This window comes from Manis pentadactyla, chromosome 13, assembly GCF_030020395.1.
Source record: "Manis pentadactyla isolate mManPen7 chromosome 13, mManPen7.hap1, whole genome shotgun sequence".
Classification (NCBI taxonomy): domain Eukaryota; kingdom Metazoa; phylum Chordata; class Mammalia; order Pholidota; family Manidae; genus Manis; species Manis pentadactyla.
In genome coordinates this window covers 55889023-55904345 of record NC_080031.1, presented here as the reverse complement: position 1 = coordinate 55904345, position 15323 = coordinate 55889023, and the positions used below count along the sequence as shown (strand labels likewise).

The following is a 15323-nucleotide window of genomic DNA, read 5'->3' as shown; positions in this document are numbered from 1 at the left end:
GAACCTAGCCCAACTAGAGGTATACACATATTTCCTCAGTAAGTAAACAGCATGGTTTTGTCACAGAAATAGGCTTGTAGGTCAACAGAACAAAGGGAAAAGTCTCTAATAAAAACTACAATAAACACACACTTAGTATATAAAAAAGTAGGATATAAAACTGCTAAAAAATTAGCTAGATATTATAAAATAAATATTAAATCTTCACCCATTAGTACTGATGAAAATTAACTTTGAGTAGATTATGCATTAAAAAAAAATCATCCCAGAAGAAAATTCTACAAAGAATATATAGGTAGATATTGCAAGTCCTAAGATGAGAAACATAAAACTGGTTATGAAGGTAAACATCATTATCTTGGAAGGGATAGATAGGCATTTTAAGTATCAAAATAATCAGGAAAAACAAGAAATACAAGGTCTGATTGGTTTGGCTGCATGAAAATTTAGAACTTTAATGTCAAGAAAAATAAGTATAAAATTAAAAAGCAAAACATATTTTTGGGAAAAAAATCTCAACACCTATGATAGTTTAATATTTTTAAGGTACAAAGAATCAATCAAATAACTTTTTTAAATAAAATGCCAACAGAAAAATGGATAGATTTTCTGAATAGATCATTCACAGAGTATATACAAATAGCTAATAAACATGAAATATTTGCATAAAGTTAAATTCACCAGAAATTAAATAAATTTATTTTGTGATCCCATTTTACCTACCAAATTAGCCTCTAAAAATTTTTTTTTAGGTGATAATATGCAGACTGACAAATGGAGACATTCCTACACTGCCTGTGAAAGTTTATGTATACCATATTTCTGGAAAGTATTGTAGCACTATGTGACACAGTACTTGACACTCAGTGAATATTTATAAAATTAATGACTGAAAATATAGAACATTTATATGCTTTCATGTTATTCTGTAAGTTCTGGGGTCACATCTGAATGTTAAGAACTGCTTAACACATCAACTGATATTATGCTGGAAAAGGAGAAGCAATTTAAGTCAATAAATAAGGACATCATTTAAAGAATTTTTAATGATGTAAGAATTTGGTTGATATGTGTGAATTTTAAAAAGCAGATTCTAAAACATATAGTATGATTCAAATAGTATTTTAAAATCCATAATATACACACAGAAAAAAAAAGGGACTGGACAGAAATTTATGAAAATGTTAACAATATTAGGGGAATTCTGGAAAATATAGTTGATTGTTTTCTCTCATATTTACTCTCACTTTTGTGGTTCATTTGTTTATTAAATTGTAATAAATTATATGTAACATGTAGGTTATAAGATTTTAGAGTATTTCACTTTTTTCTTCGATATTTTTGTATATTCTAAACACTATACAATAAATTCAATTTTTATTATCAGAGAAAAATTTACAAAAGCAGTAACCTAGAGCTTATTGGCTACTAAGATAAAAACAACCATTCTGAGGACACAGAAATGGATCTTTCCTGGCACATGGTAGGCACATAATCGGAATAAATGAATGAATGGATATAACCCACTGTAGAGAAAAGAACCAAAGATTTTGACTGTGGGATTTAGTGCCATCATTGTGATACTGTCCTATAAAATGTTTAATATTTTAAAATATGAAATTGTTTCTATCTCTTAAATCTTTTAGGTAATCTTAAAATCCAGACTCTAGAAACTGTAAACTAGTAAACTCTATGGATGATAAGAGGAAATGGACAGATTAGAGTTAATAGGCCTAATTTTACCATTACATTTTAAAATAAAGTGATTATCAATACAGTTAAATTAAAAGGAAATAAGGAAAAAATTTTCTTGAGGATTACTGGAAAAAGTATATATGAGAAACTTGTATTATCAGACATAGAATTTTATGTTGGAAAAGTTTTAAGTGAGAAAATTGAAAAAGATACTTTAATTTTTTAAGAATCTAAGATTCAGATATGAAACACAGATGACATATTACAATAAATTATATTACAAGATAGAGAACTAATGAACTATAAAATGAGAACAAATGGAGGGGGTTGGGAGGTTATGCACAAAAATCAACCAAACTTTCTTGAAATTCCTGATTTCTTCATTCTAGGAAAGGAAGCACCCAGTAAAAATTAAGAACTTAGGTTCTGGAATGAGAAAGATTTGATTCAAATGCCAGCTCTCTTTTAACAGCTTTTTGCCCCTAAAGAACATGTTAACTAATGTTCTAAACCTCAGGTTCCTCTTATGTAAAACTTGGAATATAATGGTACCTAATGCATACAGTTATGGTGAAAAATGCCTAGCATGAAGTAAGCACCGGCTACATGTTCACAGCTTTACTACTATCCTATTGAGTACTACATAACAGGACTTGAGAAGAATACAACCCAGCAATCAGTATCATGGAAAGCACAGGACCTACGCTGTTCTTTAAACTTTAATTCACCGATACTACACTTAATAAATCTTTTGTTTGCTGATTATCTTTAGACTCAGAGTTAGGCATTCTCATATGTTATTTGCAAACCATCCCTGTCCTTGAGTTTATAGTCTACAGGGGAAAGAAAATCACTAATATCAAGAAAAGTGACTTTCGTTGGCCATAACATGCAAAATACTCATACCTTCCCAATTTTGTCTAAAAAAAAAAATACCACGTAAAATTTTATTTTGGCTTTTTTTTTTTGAGAAGTAAGAGGGTATACAAATAGCCTCAAAGTAGTTCCCCACAAGATTCTAACTACAAAGGAAAAAAATAACATTACAGTGGAAAATTCTGGCAGATACCATGTTACACAAATGATGGGAGTTATTTCATCAATAACAAGACAAATCAGTAACATGGGCCTATTGATATGATACACTGAAAAGAATGCAACATTACTTCCATGGTATTTCTGCCAAAAGTTTATAAACTGAATGTAACCATTAGAAAATATCACACAAAAATAAATTCACAGCTGAGCTCTTCAAATAAAAGAGTCAATGTCAGAAAAAGAAGAAGTCAGGAACAAAGGAAATAAAACATGGTAACTAAATATAAGCTCAATCTTGAATTTTCTTTCCATTGACTTTGCATTTATCAGGACATTACAGAAACAACTGACAAAATCTGAATACGTTCTGTATAAGGTAGGAGTCAGTATTAATTATTTCTCATATAAATATCCAATTAACTCATCACCATTCATGATAAAGACTATGCTTCCCCCACAGCTCCTCAGTGTCATCTAGGATATATTCAGATATGTGTGAGTTTGGTTTGTTTTAGCTTAACAAGTAAATATAATTTTGTTTCATTTTTTCATTAAATTTATCATTGATATACAATCTTTTGAAGGCCTCACATGAACAACATTGTGGTGTCAATAGTCACCCATATTATCAAGTCCTCACTCCCCCATTGCAGCCACTATCAGCATAGTAAGATGCTACAGAGTCATTACTTGTCTTCTCCGTGCTTATACAAATTTATTTTTTCATCCTCCTTTGATTATACCAGTAGTGGCATAAAGTACACATTTTCTGCTCCCAGATTTTTCTCTTAACATTGTATTGGTGTTGATCTTTCTATATCAATATACAAAGTACTTTATCACCTTTCTTTTCTTTTAGTTCTGTTTTAATTTACTATTGTAGAAAAGGCAAAGTAGTAGGACATTTGATAGGTAGCTATATGGAAAAAAAATAAATTGTATCCACTTCTTATATCACACATTATGAAAAATTCCAAATGATTAGAGATCTAAATGTAAAAACTGAAGCCATGGAAATATTAAAATATGTCTGTTACGGGTTTAAGATCCAAAATATACAAAGAACTGATGTAACTCAACAGCAAAAAAAAATCCAATTTAAAAATGGGAGGAGGATCCAAATAGGCATATTTCGAAAGAAGACATATAGATGACTAACAGGGCATCAACTTATTTCTTTGAAAATTCACAAATTGGGAATAATTAAGCCAATATATTTCAGGGTAACCAAATAGCTGATATGGACAACTCTTCTTTATAATAACATTTTAGCTAATAAATCAGAAGGAAGCCTTTTTGTTGTTTATTTTGTTGCACCTAATGAAATACTGCATTTAGGCAAGAATCATCAGGGCTTGCAAAAATCATTAGGTGAAAGGCTGATGGGGAACTTTACAACAGAGGGATTCGACTAAGGCTACCTGAACCCACTGCTTAATTCTGACATAAAAAGAGAGACAACTAGCCATTATGTGCCTCCATTTGAATGTTTTATCTGGATAAAAACCAATGGGATTCTTTAAAAATTTTTCTCACTTGATAGGAATTTTTAAGCAATTTTTACAAAAGGTATAATGGCCTTCAACTTTTATTAAATATTTCTGTGTTTACAAGGAAAATTCAAACTTTTATGAAGAATTTCAATCTATTTTTATACTTATTTTTGAAAAACAGTTTTAATTTACTTAAATTTTTCAATAATACTTACTGTGAATTCATGTCTTCTAGGAACTGTGTAAGCTTTCTCCAGGGATTATATTCAGAATCAATACTATAGAGCTGCATGTGCAAGGCAAATACATGGAACAGCTGATCTAAATAAATTGAAGAAAAGGTAAAATGCACACAATTCCTACAGAAAAAAAAATCAGATACAATTTCCAGCTAATTCATAGGGAAATGTTTCCTATCTTTATAATTCTTCAAGTTTAAGTACAAATTACTTCATGCTCTCTTTACAGTAAACTGAAATATAGATCCAAATAATTTCTACTAGAGTCTGAACTGTCCTTATGCTCAGTCTTAACACAGGAATGTTTTTCTCATCTCCTGTCCAAGACTTACTTTTCCTTGGCTTTATGATTCAGCTTTGACAACTTGCAAAAACTCTTACTATCATGGTCACCTCATAACCAATATTACTATTATTTTCCATACCCTACCCTAAGTTATATGGACAATAACATCCATATAAATCACTGTTAGCTGAATTTCTCTTTTTACCTAATAATTTCTCTTAAATCCTCTTTAGACTGAATTGTGACTTCATCATCTTTTGATTCAACATAAAGAAAAAGTAATTGAAATAAAAGTATTTAGGAGGACTTACTCTGCTATTTTCATTTCTTCTATCTAAACCATGATAATCTACCTGTCTTAACTTTCAACAAAATTCTGCTCACACCATTTAGAAGAAAAAATTTTATTGAAAATATTTTAATTATTCAGGAAAAAAAATCCTGAATTTTGCTTTCATATCACATCTTTTTTTTGGTATATAGGACAGGATGAATTAAATTATTTTACCACAAATACTCAAAAATATTCCTGAATCAAAAGACATTTTCTAGAAAGTCAGATAACAAACAGTTCTTGACATATGACTGAAATTAATTATTAAAACCAGAAGAAAAATAGTTAGCCATATGGCACAAGCATACATCCTTTATTCTCTAAATTAAAATAATCAAAACTAAACAAGATTTTGTTTCTCTGAGCACTTAACTTAGAAATCAACGATATTTAAGATTAACTTAAGATCCATCAGTATTCTTCTTCTATGTTGGTGGTATATGGTAGTGGTGGTGGTAGCCGTAGTTGTTACTTTGGGAAGCTATTGAAAGGCATATGAGAGCTCTAAGATGAACAAAATAAATGTTCTACTCTGTGGGGCACGGCAGAGAACACAGGAGGTGGGCGGGACAGCTGAATCTTAACACTCTACACACAAATTTATGTTTCAATCTGATATGTCTATAACAAACAGAAAAATCCAAATACTTCACCCTGCCTCACCTCTGTCTCTAAGTCAGTGTATAGTCTATAATCATCTTTTAAAATTTCTTTATCCCATTATCAGCTAACAGTAGCTCAGCATCTATCATGTGCCAAGCACTATTTAATAATCACTTTACACAGGTTATCTCAATTAATTTTCACACAAATTCTACCAGGTTAAGTAATAGTGTTATCTCCTGCTGTGAGACAAGTCTCCCAAATTTCTAGTTTTTCCAGTAACCTGGTTCCATTGGTTCCACTGACTACACTGAGAACAAGAGTCATTTTTAGTAGAGAAATAATACAATGAAAGATATATTGATCATTTTTATTTTATTTCAGTTCAATTACACATAAGAGACTGCTTGGATCAAGCATACACTATTTAAATTGTCTTAAAACCTAAAAGTATTTTTAAAATACCTAAATTCCTTTTACAGAAAAATATTAAATCAAGTTGCAAGATGGGGAGCTTTGCAATTTGTTTATATAAGTGTTAACAAAATCAAACAGCTTTAAAAAATATCTCCTTTCAAGATCAATTACCTTAAAGTATCTAATTAAATCAAAAGCATAGAAGTTGCAGTCTTATTAACCTGTTTCACACTGAAAATCACAGCCAGCATACAAATAATGTTGCAATCTGCCTATTTTCCTAGCCTCCACCATAATTAAAGAAACATAAATGTTAGAAGGAAACTTTTTACCTTTTTATATTCCATCATCCTGCAGGTGAGGAAATAGGCCAAGAGAAAGGAAGTACCTTGCCAAGTTATCATAGTATTTATAGGAAAAGAAAAAACAGAATTCAGGATTGGCTACTTCCTAGTTCTTTCTACCACTCCCAGTCCAGTTCTCCTTGGAGTTTTTATAATTAAAAGAGTAGTACAAAATTCCTTTTTAATATGCACACACACACACACACACACACACACACACACACACCTTTCTATTCCTATGAAAACCCTGAGGCATCTTCTAAAGCTATTCAAACAATATATGACAAAAATCTTTGGTATTGGCTTTAACTAGAACTGAAGAATAACAACATATCTAACAAGTTATATGTACTTTCCAAAAACACTCCTAGAAATTGCAGATAACTTCAGTAGGAAACAGAATTGGCCAAGTAACAATCAATACCTTTTACTGTGTTTATACAATACACTGTTTTCAAAATTTAGTCTGAGACCTATTAGCAAGACTAAACTCTAATATTGTTAGCTGCAAAAATGTCTCTAATACTAAACAAATATTGACAGTAGTACACACAGGATAAGGAAACCCCTAAGATTGTAATCAAAAAGTTAAAAACTAAAAAATAATGAGAAGATGTATTAAACATCAACTATGTGCATGGTCTTAAAAAGTTGAAAATAATCATATCAAGAAAGTATATTATTAAAATTTGAACAATAGTAAAATAAAAGGATAACTCCTTCTCTGGAAGGACACATTTTAAACCTCTGAAGTTAGATAAATATTTATAAAAGAGTTTGGAAATAAGAAACATTATTAAATTAACTTATGGGTGTGTTGTGCTTTCAACACATGTATAGGAGGCACCACTGTCTAGCAGAAGCCAGAAAGTCCTGGATTTGAATCCAAGCTCTGTACTGGCCCTATGTGTCCTAGGGAAAATCACCTTAGTCTTACTATCTGTCAAATGGGGATAATATCCCCTTTTGGCCTGTTACATAGTGAGAGCGATTACCATAATAGCATACATTTGCAGTGTATAGACAGGTATGCTTACATACATGTATATACATATGGTTTTTGAGATTAAATTCCAAGTAGTAAATTTAATACTTATAAACGAGATATTAGAACTAAAATTAGAGATTATAACTACAGTAGAAACATCAGGTGTCCACATAAAACTACCACTCCACAGAAAATATTAACATGCATTTTTAACTCTTTCTCACTCCTCCCCGGAACTATTAGTACCACTCTTCCCTGGTTCTCCCCCATTTCCTTCTCAGTTACTTTTACACACTCTTCTTCCTCTACTGAACCCTAAAAGGTGGCATTCTCTGTAAGAAAGGATAAGGAATTTCTTCTTAGTCCCCTTTCCCTCTTGCTCTACACACACTACTTCACTTAACTTCAACTTCTACTTCTATCAGTTTACAATTCACAAATTTCTCTAGCACTTCAGATGTGCAATAGGTACCATAAAATCAATATACCCAAAACTAGACTGATTAAATAGCCCAATCTAGCTACAATGTTCATTTCCTTTTATAATCCCTACTCAAGTTAATGACATCACCGCCATGCAAACATCCAAGGAAAAACTTGGGAGCCATCTTCCGCATCCTTATCCTCCATAGCCAACTGATTACCAGTCCTACTGGTCCTGCATCCCTTGATCCATCCTCTGCTCCACTCCACTATGACCATCATTTCTCAGATGGATTACTCAACTGAGTGCTCACTTAGCTTTACATCTTAAGTTGTACCACTGTTAAAATTTACTTAAGGTGAAATTAACTGGGTTGCATTTCCAGACCACTCAGGATTTTAGTCCTATCAATACAGTTGTCACTGGTTAAATAATTGTCAGTGAAAAAAATCTCAAGTAGCCAAAAGACTTTCTGAATCACCATGAGGAAAAAAAAATCTCAGTTTCTCTGTAACTGAATAATGAAAGTGAGGAAATGGTTCTGATCCATTTATCCAAAAGGTGAATGTAACAGGTGTGGGTATCCTCTCTCAGCAGAGTCAGCTTCCCCTGGTTCCTCTACACACCCATGTGAAATCAGCCATGGAAAGATGGGAGGGAGCTCCTCAACTGAGGTCTGGGAACAACTCTAAGGAGCAAAGATCTGCAGCTCTCCTCTTGGTTCCCAAGAAATAGGAGGCTCATGCCACTGGGTGACAGGAACTTTCCCCATGCCACTCCTCCCCACTCCAGAAAGGGCAGGGCAGGGCAGACAATAAAGTGGCAGTCATGGTAGGAATTTTAAAGGGTTAAAATTTTTGTAATAATAGTAATAATAATAAAGTAATATATATAAAATACTTTAATTCATAAGATATATAGCATTAGATAATACCATTTGAACCTTTCATTAATCATGGTATGTTAGATAATCAACACAGATATCATCATCCCCATTCCCAAAATAAGGTAAAATGTTAGGGGTGGGGAGGGGCACAATTCTGCTTCCAAGTATAGGTAGCCCCAGGAAGTGTAAAGAAACAGGCCAGTTCTTAGGATTCCTAATTTACTTCTTACCAAAGAGGGCACACTTCATGAATCCAGGTCTAATTGGAGCACCTCATTTAAAACTGAGGGACAGAGAATAGAGTTCTACTCACACTGAAGACAAGAGGAGCTGGATGCCTTGTGCCTATGCCCTGACAGCAGAAATTATTATATGTGGTACTCAGGTCCCAGAATATGGAAGTCATGAGTGATGAATGCAGGGAGTACTGGCTTCCTGGGCCACAAAGCAAAGGACCTTCAGAAAGACTAAAGAATTGTCAAAGCCACAACTCTGATCCCAAATTTTAAAGATAAAAATTCCCTGAAATTAACCAAACAGATGAGCTATTTCAGTCTTTGGAAATAAATCCCATTCTGTCCTTTCTAACATCATCTCTTAACAGATTGAAAGAATGTTGAAATCTTAAAAAAAAAAAGGAGTTAAAAATTAACTTTCATCTTGCTTCTGGTCTCATCACCACCACCACCACCACCATCACTAATTTGATAATGGTAGTGTTGAAATAGCAGAAATAGTAATGGTCGAGATTACAATCTATGAAGACTTAAATATACACTGTAAAATTGAGGTCTTATATAACGATCTTCTGGGTTGAAGACTATAAGGAACAGAATCGATGAGGTGAAAAAGCTCACACCTAAACCATGTCTACCATAAATAATGGTGTTAGGAGGCAAACTCCATATTTTTCTATTAATTTATGCACACTGACTTATAAAATTTGGGGGACAAACTCTCCACTAGTTATGGGATAACAAAAAGAACAGAAGTTGTGATTAAACATTTTTGCAGAATTCATAATTTTTAAATCTGAAAATAAAAACTTAGTAAACCATATATACCAGAATTTTACCAGTGTTCAAGAATAAGGTCAGACTACTTAAGAGCAATTTTGGGATTTTACTCAACAAGACCTTTATACAGCCTTACTGCAGGGTGAAATTAACATCAAAATAATCTTCCATACTCTGAACTCACAAAAAATTCACTCTTTGAGCAACTAAAGCTACTTTAACTTGCCTGCACACATTTAACATGGATTGTGTTCCATGAAAAACAAATACAGGGGTCAGTTTTTCATATTTGCATCATTTCTTGATAAGATTGTAACTTATATCACAAATAAGTTAAAACTTCTCAAATGAAAATGTCAAAGAGAGGGTTTGCTTACTCTCTCTTAACTAAAGTTTCATTTTTAAATCTCTGCATAAAATCATGAAATCCATTTGTGATACAAATTGAGACTTCTTAAAACTACAGTAATAAGCAGAAAGTCTCACCCAACCATGTGCAAAGATGCTTTTTTATCTAAATATAACGTTTTAAAACTTATCCTTTAATATTAATAATTTACCAAATGACATATCTTTCCTCCAGCCACTGGTTTCAACAATTACTTCATGAGAATGTTATAGCAAAAAAGTGTTGAAAGCCTACAAATCTATGGAGTTTCATGTCGACGTTCTAATTACTTGAATGAAGAAATTAACTGAGTAATTTTAATAAGATATTCCTTTTTTTAAGGTATCATTGATATACAATCTTACAAAGATTTAACATGACCAACATTGTGGCTATTAAATTCACCCATATTATTAAGTCCCCCTCCACACAAACCCAATTGCAGTCACTGTCCATCAGCATAGTAAGATGGGAGATTCACTACTTGTTCTCTCTGTGGTGCACTGCCTTCCCCATGACCCAACGACACTATGTATGCTAATTATAATATCGCTTAATCCACTTCTCTATCCCTCTCCACTCACCCATCCCACCCCCTTCCCCTTGGTAACCACTAGACCCTTCTTGGAGCCTGAGAGTCTGCTGCTGCTTCATTTCTTCAGTTTGGCTTCATTGTTACGGTCCACAAATAAGTGAAATCATTTGGTGCTTGTCTTTCTCCACTTGGCTTATTTCACTGAGCATTATACCATCTAGATATATCCACGTTATTGCAAATGGTAGAATTTCTTGTCTTTGTATGTCTCAATAATATCCATTGTGTATTATGTACCACATATTCTTTATCCATTCATCTACTAATGGAAACTTAGGTTGCTTCCAAATCTTGGCTACAGTAAATAGCACTGTGATAAACAGGGGTGCATATGTTTTTATGAATCTGGGATCTTTTTTCTTCACGTAAATTCCTAGGAGTGGAATTCCTGGGCCAAATGGTATTTCTATTTTTAGTTTACTGATGCACCTCCATATTGCTTTCCACAACCATTGAACTAACTTACGTTCCCACCAATAGTGTAGGATGCTTCTCCTTTCTCCACCTGCTCACCAGCATTTGTTGTTCCTTGTCTTTTGGATGGTGGCCATCCGGTGTGATTTTAATTTGCATTTCCCTGATAATTAGCAATGTGGAGCATCTTTTTATGTGCCTGTTGGCCATCTGAATTTCTTCTTTGGAGAATTGTCTATATAGATCCTCTGCCCATTTTAAATCAGTTTATTTGCTTTCTGGGTGTTGAGGCATGTGAGTTCTTTATATATTTTGGAAGTTAATCCCTTACAGATACATCGTTTGCAAATATATCCTCTATACTGTAGGATGCCTTTTTGTTCTACTGATGGTGTCCTTTGCTGAACAGAAGCTTTTTAGCTTGATGTACTCCCATTTTCTCATTTTTGCTTTTGTTTCTCTTGCCGAAGCAATGATCATGAAAAAGTTGCTCACGTTTATATTCAAGAGATTTTTGCCTATGCTTTCTTCCAAGAGTTTTATGGTTTCATGACTTACATTCAGATCTTTGATCCATTTCGAGTTTACTTTTGTGTATGAGGTGGGACAATAATCCAGTTTCATTCTCTTACATGTAGCTGTCCAGTTTTGCCAACACTAGTTCTTTAAGAGGCTGTCATGTCCCCATTGTATATACATGGCTTGTTTATCGTATATTTATTGATCATATATGATTGGGTATATATCTGCACTGTATATCCTGTTCCATTGATCTATGGGTCTGTTCTTGTGCCAGTAACAAATTGTCTTGATTACTGTGGCTTTGTAGTAGAGCTTGAACTCAGGGAGCGTAACTTCCCCATCTTTATTCTTCCTTCTCAGGATTGCTTGGCGATTCGGGGTCTTTTCTTGTTCCATATTAATTTCTTTTCATTAAGGTATTATTGATATATACTCTTATGAATATTTCACATGAGAAAACAATGTGGTTACTACATTCACCCATTCATCAAGTCCTCACCCATACCCCATTGCAGTCACTGTCCATCAGTGTAGTAAGATGCCATAGATTCGCTATTCGGCTTCTCTGTGCTACACTGCCTTCCCTGTGACCCCACACACAATGTGTACTAAACATAATCCCCCTAAATCCCCTTCTGTGTCCCTCCTGACCTGCCCTCCCACATGCCTCCCCTTTGGTAACTGCTAGTCCTTTCTTGGAGGTCCGAGTCTGCTGCTGTTTTGTTCTTTCAGTTTTGCTTCTTTTTATACTCTACAAATGAGGGAAATCATTTGGCACTTGTCTTTCTCCACCTGGCTTACTTCACTGAGCATAATATCCTCCAGCTCCATTCATTTTCTGGCAAATGGTAGGATTTGTTTTTTTCTTATGGCCGAATAGTATTCCATTGGGTATATGTACCACCTCTTCTTTATCCATTCATCTACTGATGGACACTTATGTTGCTTCCATTTCTTGGCTATTGTAAATAGTGCTGCAATAAACATAGGGGTGCGTATGTCTTTTTGAATCTGAGAACTTGTATTCTTTGGGTTAATACCTAGGAGTGGGATTCCCGGATCAAATAGTATTTTTATTTTCAGTTTTTTGAGGAACCTCCATATTGCTTTCCACAATGATTGAACTAGCTTACATTCCCACCAGCAGTGTAGGAGGGTTCCCCTTTCTCCACATCCTCGGAAACATTTGTTGTTGTTTCTCTTTTGGATGGTGGCGATCCTTACTGGTGTGAGGTGATATCTCATTGTGGTTTTAATTTGCATTTCACTGATGATTAGTGATGTGGAGAATCTTTTCAAGTGACTGTTGGCTCTCTGAACTTCTTCTTTGGAGAATTGCATGTTCATATCCTCTGCCCATTTTTTCATAGGGTTATTTGTTTTTGAATGTTAAGATGTGTGAGTTTCTTATATATTTTGGATGTTAACCCCTTGTCTGAATATGCTGTTCAAAAACATATTCTCCCATACTGCACGATGCCTTTGGTTCTGTTGATGATGACTTTTGCCTTACAGAAACTTTTTAGCTTGATGTAGTCCCATGATTTCATTTTTGCTTTTGTTTCTCTTTCTCGAGGAGATGGGTTCAAGAAGAAGTTGCTCATACTTATATTCAGGAGATGTTTGCCTATGTTGTCTTCTAAGAGTTTTATGGTTTCATGGCTTACATTCAAGTCGTTGATCCATTTCAAATTTACTTTTGTGTATGGGGTTAAACAATAATCCAGTTTCATTCTCTTGCATGTAGCTGTCCAGTTTTGACAACACCATTTGGTGAAGAGGCAGTCATTTCCCCATTGTATGTCCATTGCTCCTTTATCGTATATTAAATGACCATATATGGTTGGGTTTATATCTAGGCTGTATAGTCTGTTCCATTGGTCTGTGTGTCTGTTCCTGTGCCAGTACCAAGTTCTCTTGATTACTGTGGCTTTGGGTAGAGCTTGAAGTCAGGGAGTGTAATCCCCCCAGCTTTAGTCTTCCTTCTCAGGATTGCTTTGGCTATTCGGGGTCTTTTGTGGTTGCATATGAACTTTAGAACTATTTTCTCTAGTTCGTTGAAGAATGCTGTTGGTATTTTGATAGGGATTGCATTGAATCTGTAGATTGCTTTAGGCAGGATGGCCATTTTGACAATATTAATTCTTCCTAGCCATGAGCACAGGATGTGTTTCCTTTTATTGGTATCTGCTTTAATTTCTCTCATGAGTGTCTTGTAGTTTTCAGAGTATAGGTTTTTCACTTCCTTGGTTAGGTTTATTTCTAGGTATTTTATTCTTTTTGATGCAATTGTGACTGCTATTTCATGGTTAGTGTACAGGAATGCAACAGATTTCTGTGTGTTAACTTTCTATCCTGCAACTTTGCTTAATTCAGATATTAGATCTAGTAGTTTTGGTGTAGATTCCTTAGGGTTTTTTAGGTACAGTATCAGGTCATCTGCAAACAGTGATAGTTTAACTTCTTCCTTACCAACCTGGATGCCCTTTATTTTTGTGTTGTTTAATTGCTGTAGAGAGGACCTCCAGAACTAGGTTGAATAAAAGTGTAGAGAGGGGACATCCTTGTCCTGTTCCTGAACTTAAAAGAAAGGCTTCCAGCTTCTCACTATTAAGTATGATGTTGGCTGTGGGTTGTCATATATGGCCTTTATTATGTTGAGGTACTTGCCCTCTATACCCATTTTGTTGAGAGTTTTTATCACGAATGGATGTTGAATTTTGTCAAATGCTTTTTAGGCATCTATGGAGATGATCATGTGGTTTTTTCCTTCTTTTTGTTGATGTGGTAGCTGATGATGGATTTTCAAATATTGTACCATCCTTGTATCCCTGGAATAAATCCTACTTGATCATGGTGGATGATGTTTTTGATGTATTTTTTAAATCAACTTGCTAATATTTTGTTGAGTAGTTTTGCATCTAGGTTCATCAGGGATATTGATCTGTAATTTTCCTTGTTTGTGGTGTCTTTGCCTGGTTTTGATATTAGAGTGATGCTGGCCTCATAGAATTAGTTTGGAAGTATTCCCTCCTCTTCTAATTTTTGGAAAACTTTAAGGAGGATGGGTATTATGTCTTCAGTAAATGTTTGATTAAAATTCAGCAGTGAAGTCATCTGGTCCAGGGATTTTCATCTTAGTTTTTTGATTATCCATTCAATCTCGTTGCTGGTAATTGGTCTGTTCAGATTTTGTTTTTTTCTGGGTCAGCCTTGGAAGGTGGTATTTTTCTAGAAAGTTGTCTATTTCTTCTAGATTATGCATTTTTTTAGCATGTTATTTTGCATTGCAATCTCTGATAATTCTTTGTATTTCTGTGGTGTCCTTCATGATTTTTCCTGTCTCATTTTTGATTCTGTTTATATGTGTAGACTCTCTTTTTTTATGGATAAGTCTGAATTGTGGTTTATCTATTTGATTTATTTTCTCAAAGAACAAGCTCTTGCTTTCATTGATTCTTTGTATTGTTTTATTCTTCTCGATTTTGTTTAATTATGCCCTAATCTTTATTATGCCCCTCCTTCTACTGAATTTGTGTCTCCTTTATTCTTCTTTTTCTAGTTTCGTTAACTGCAAGTTTGGACTGTTCATATGGGATTGTTCTTCTCTCCTGAGGTAGGCCTGTATTGCAATATACTTC

General features: G+C 33.9%; 1 protein-coding gene across 1 annotated transcript in view; it reads right to left on the bottom strand.

Annotated features, from left to right (window-relative positions):
- The window catches only part of LOC130680206 (E3 ubiquitin-protein ligase UBR3-like), a 61040-nt gene that overhangs the window by 12010 nt on the left and 33707 nt on the right, over nt 1-15323 (bottom strand). The window contains exon 7 of the mRNA XM_057490481.1: nt 4442-4547. Coding sequence (XP_057346464.1) covers nt 4442-4547 — 106 coding nt within the window. The remainder of the gene's footprint in view (nt 1-4441; nt 4548-15323) is intronic.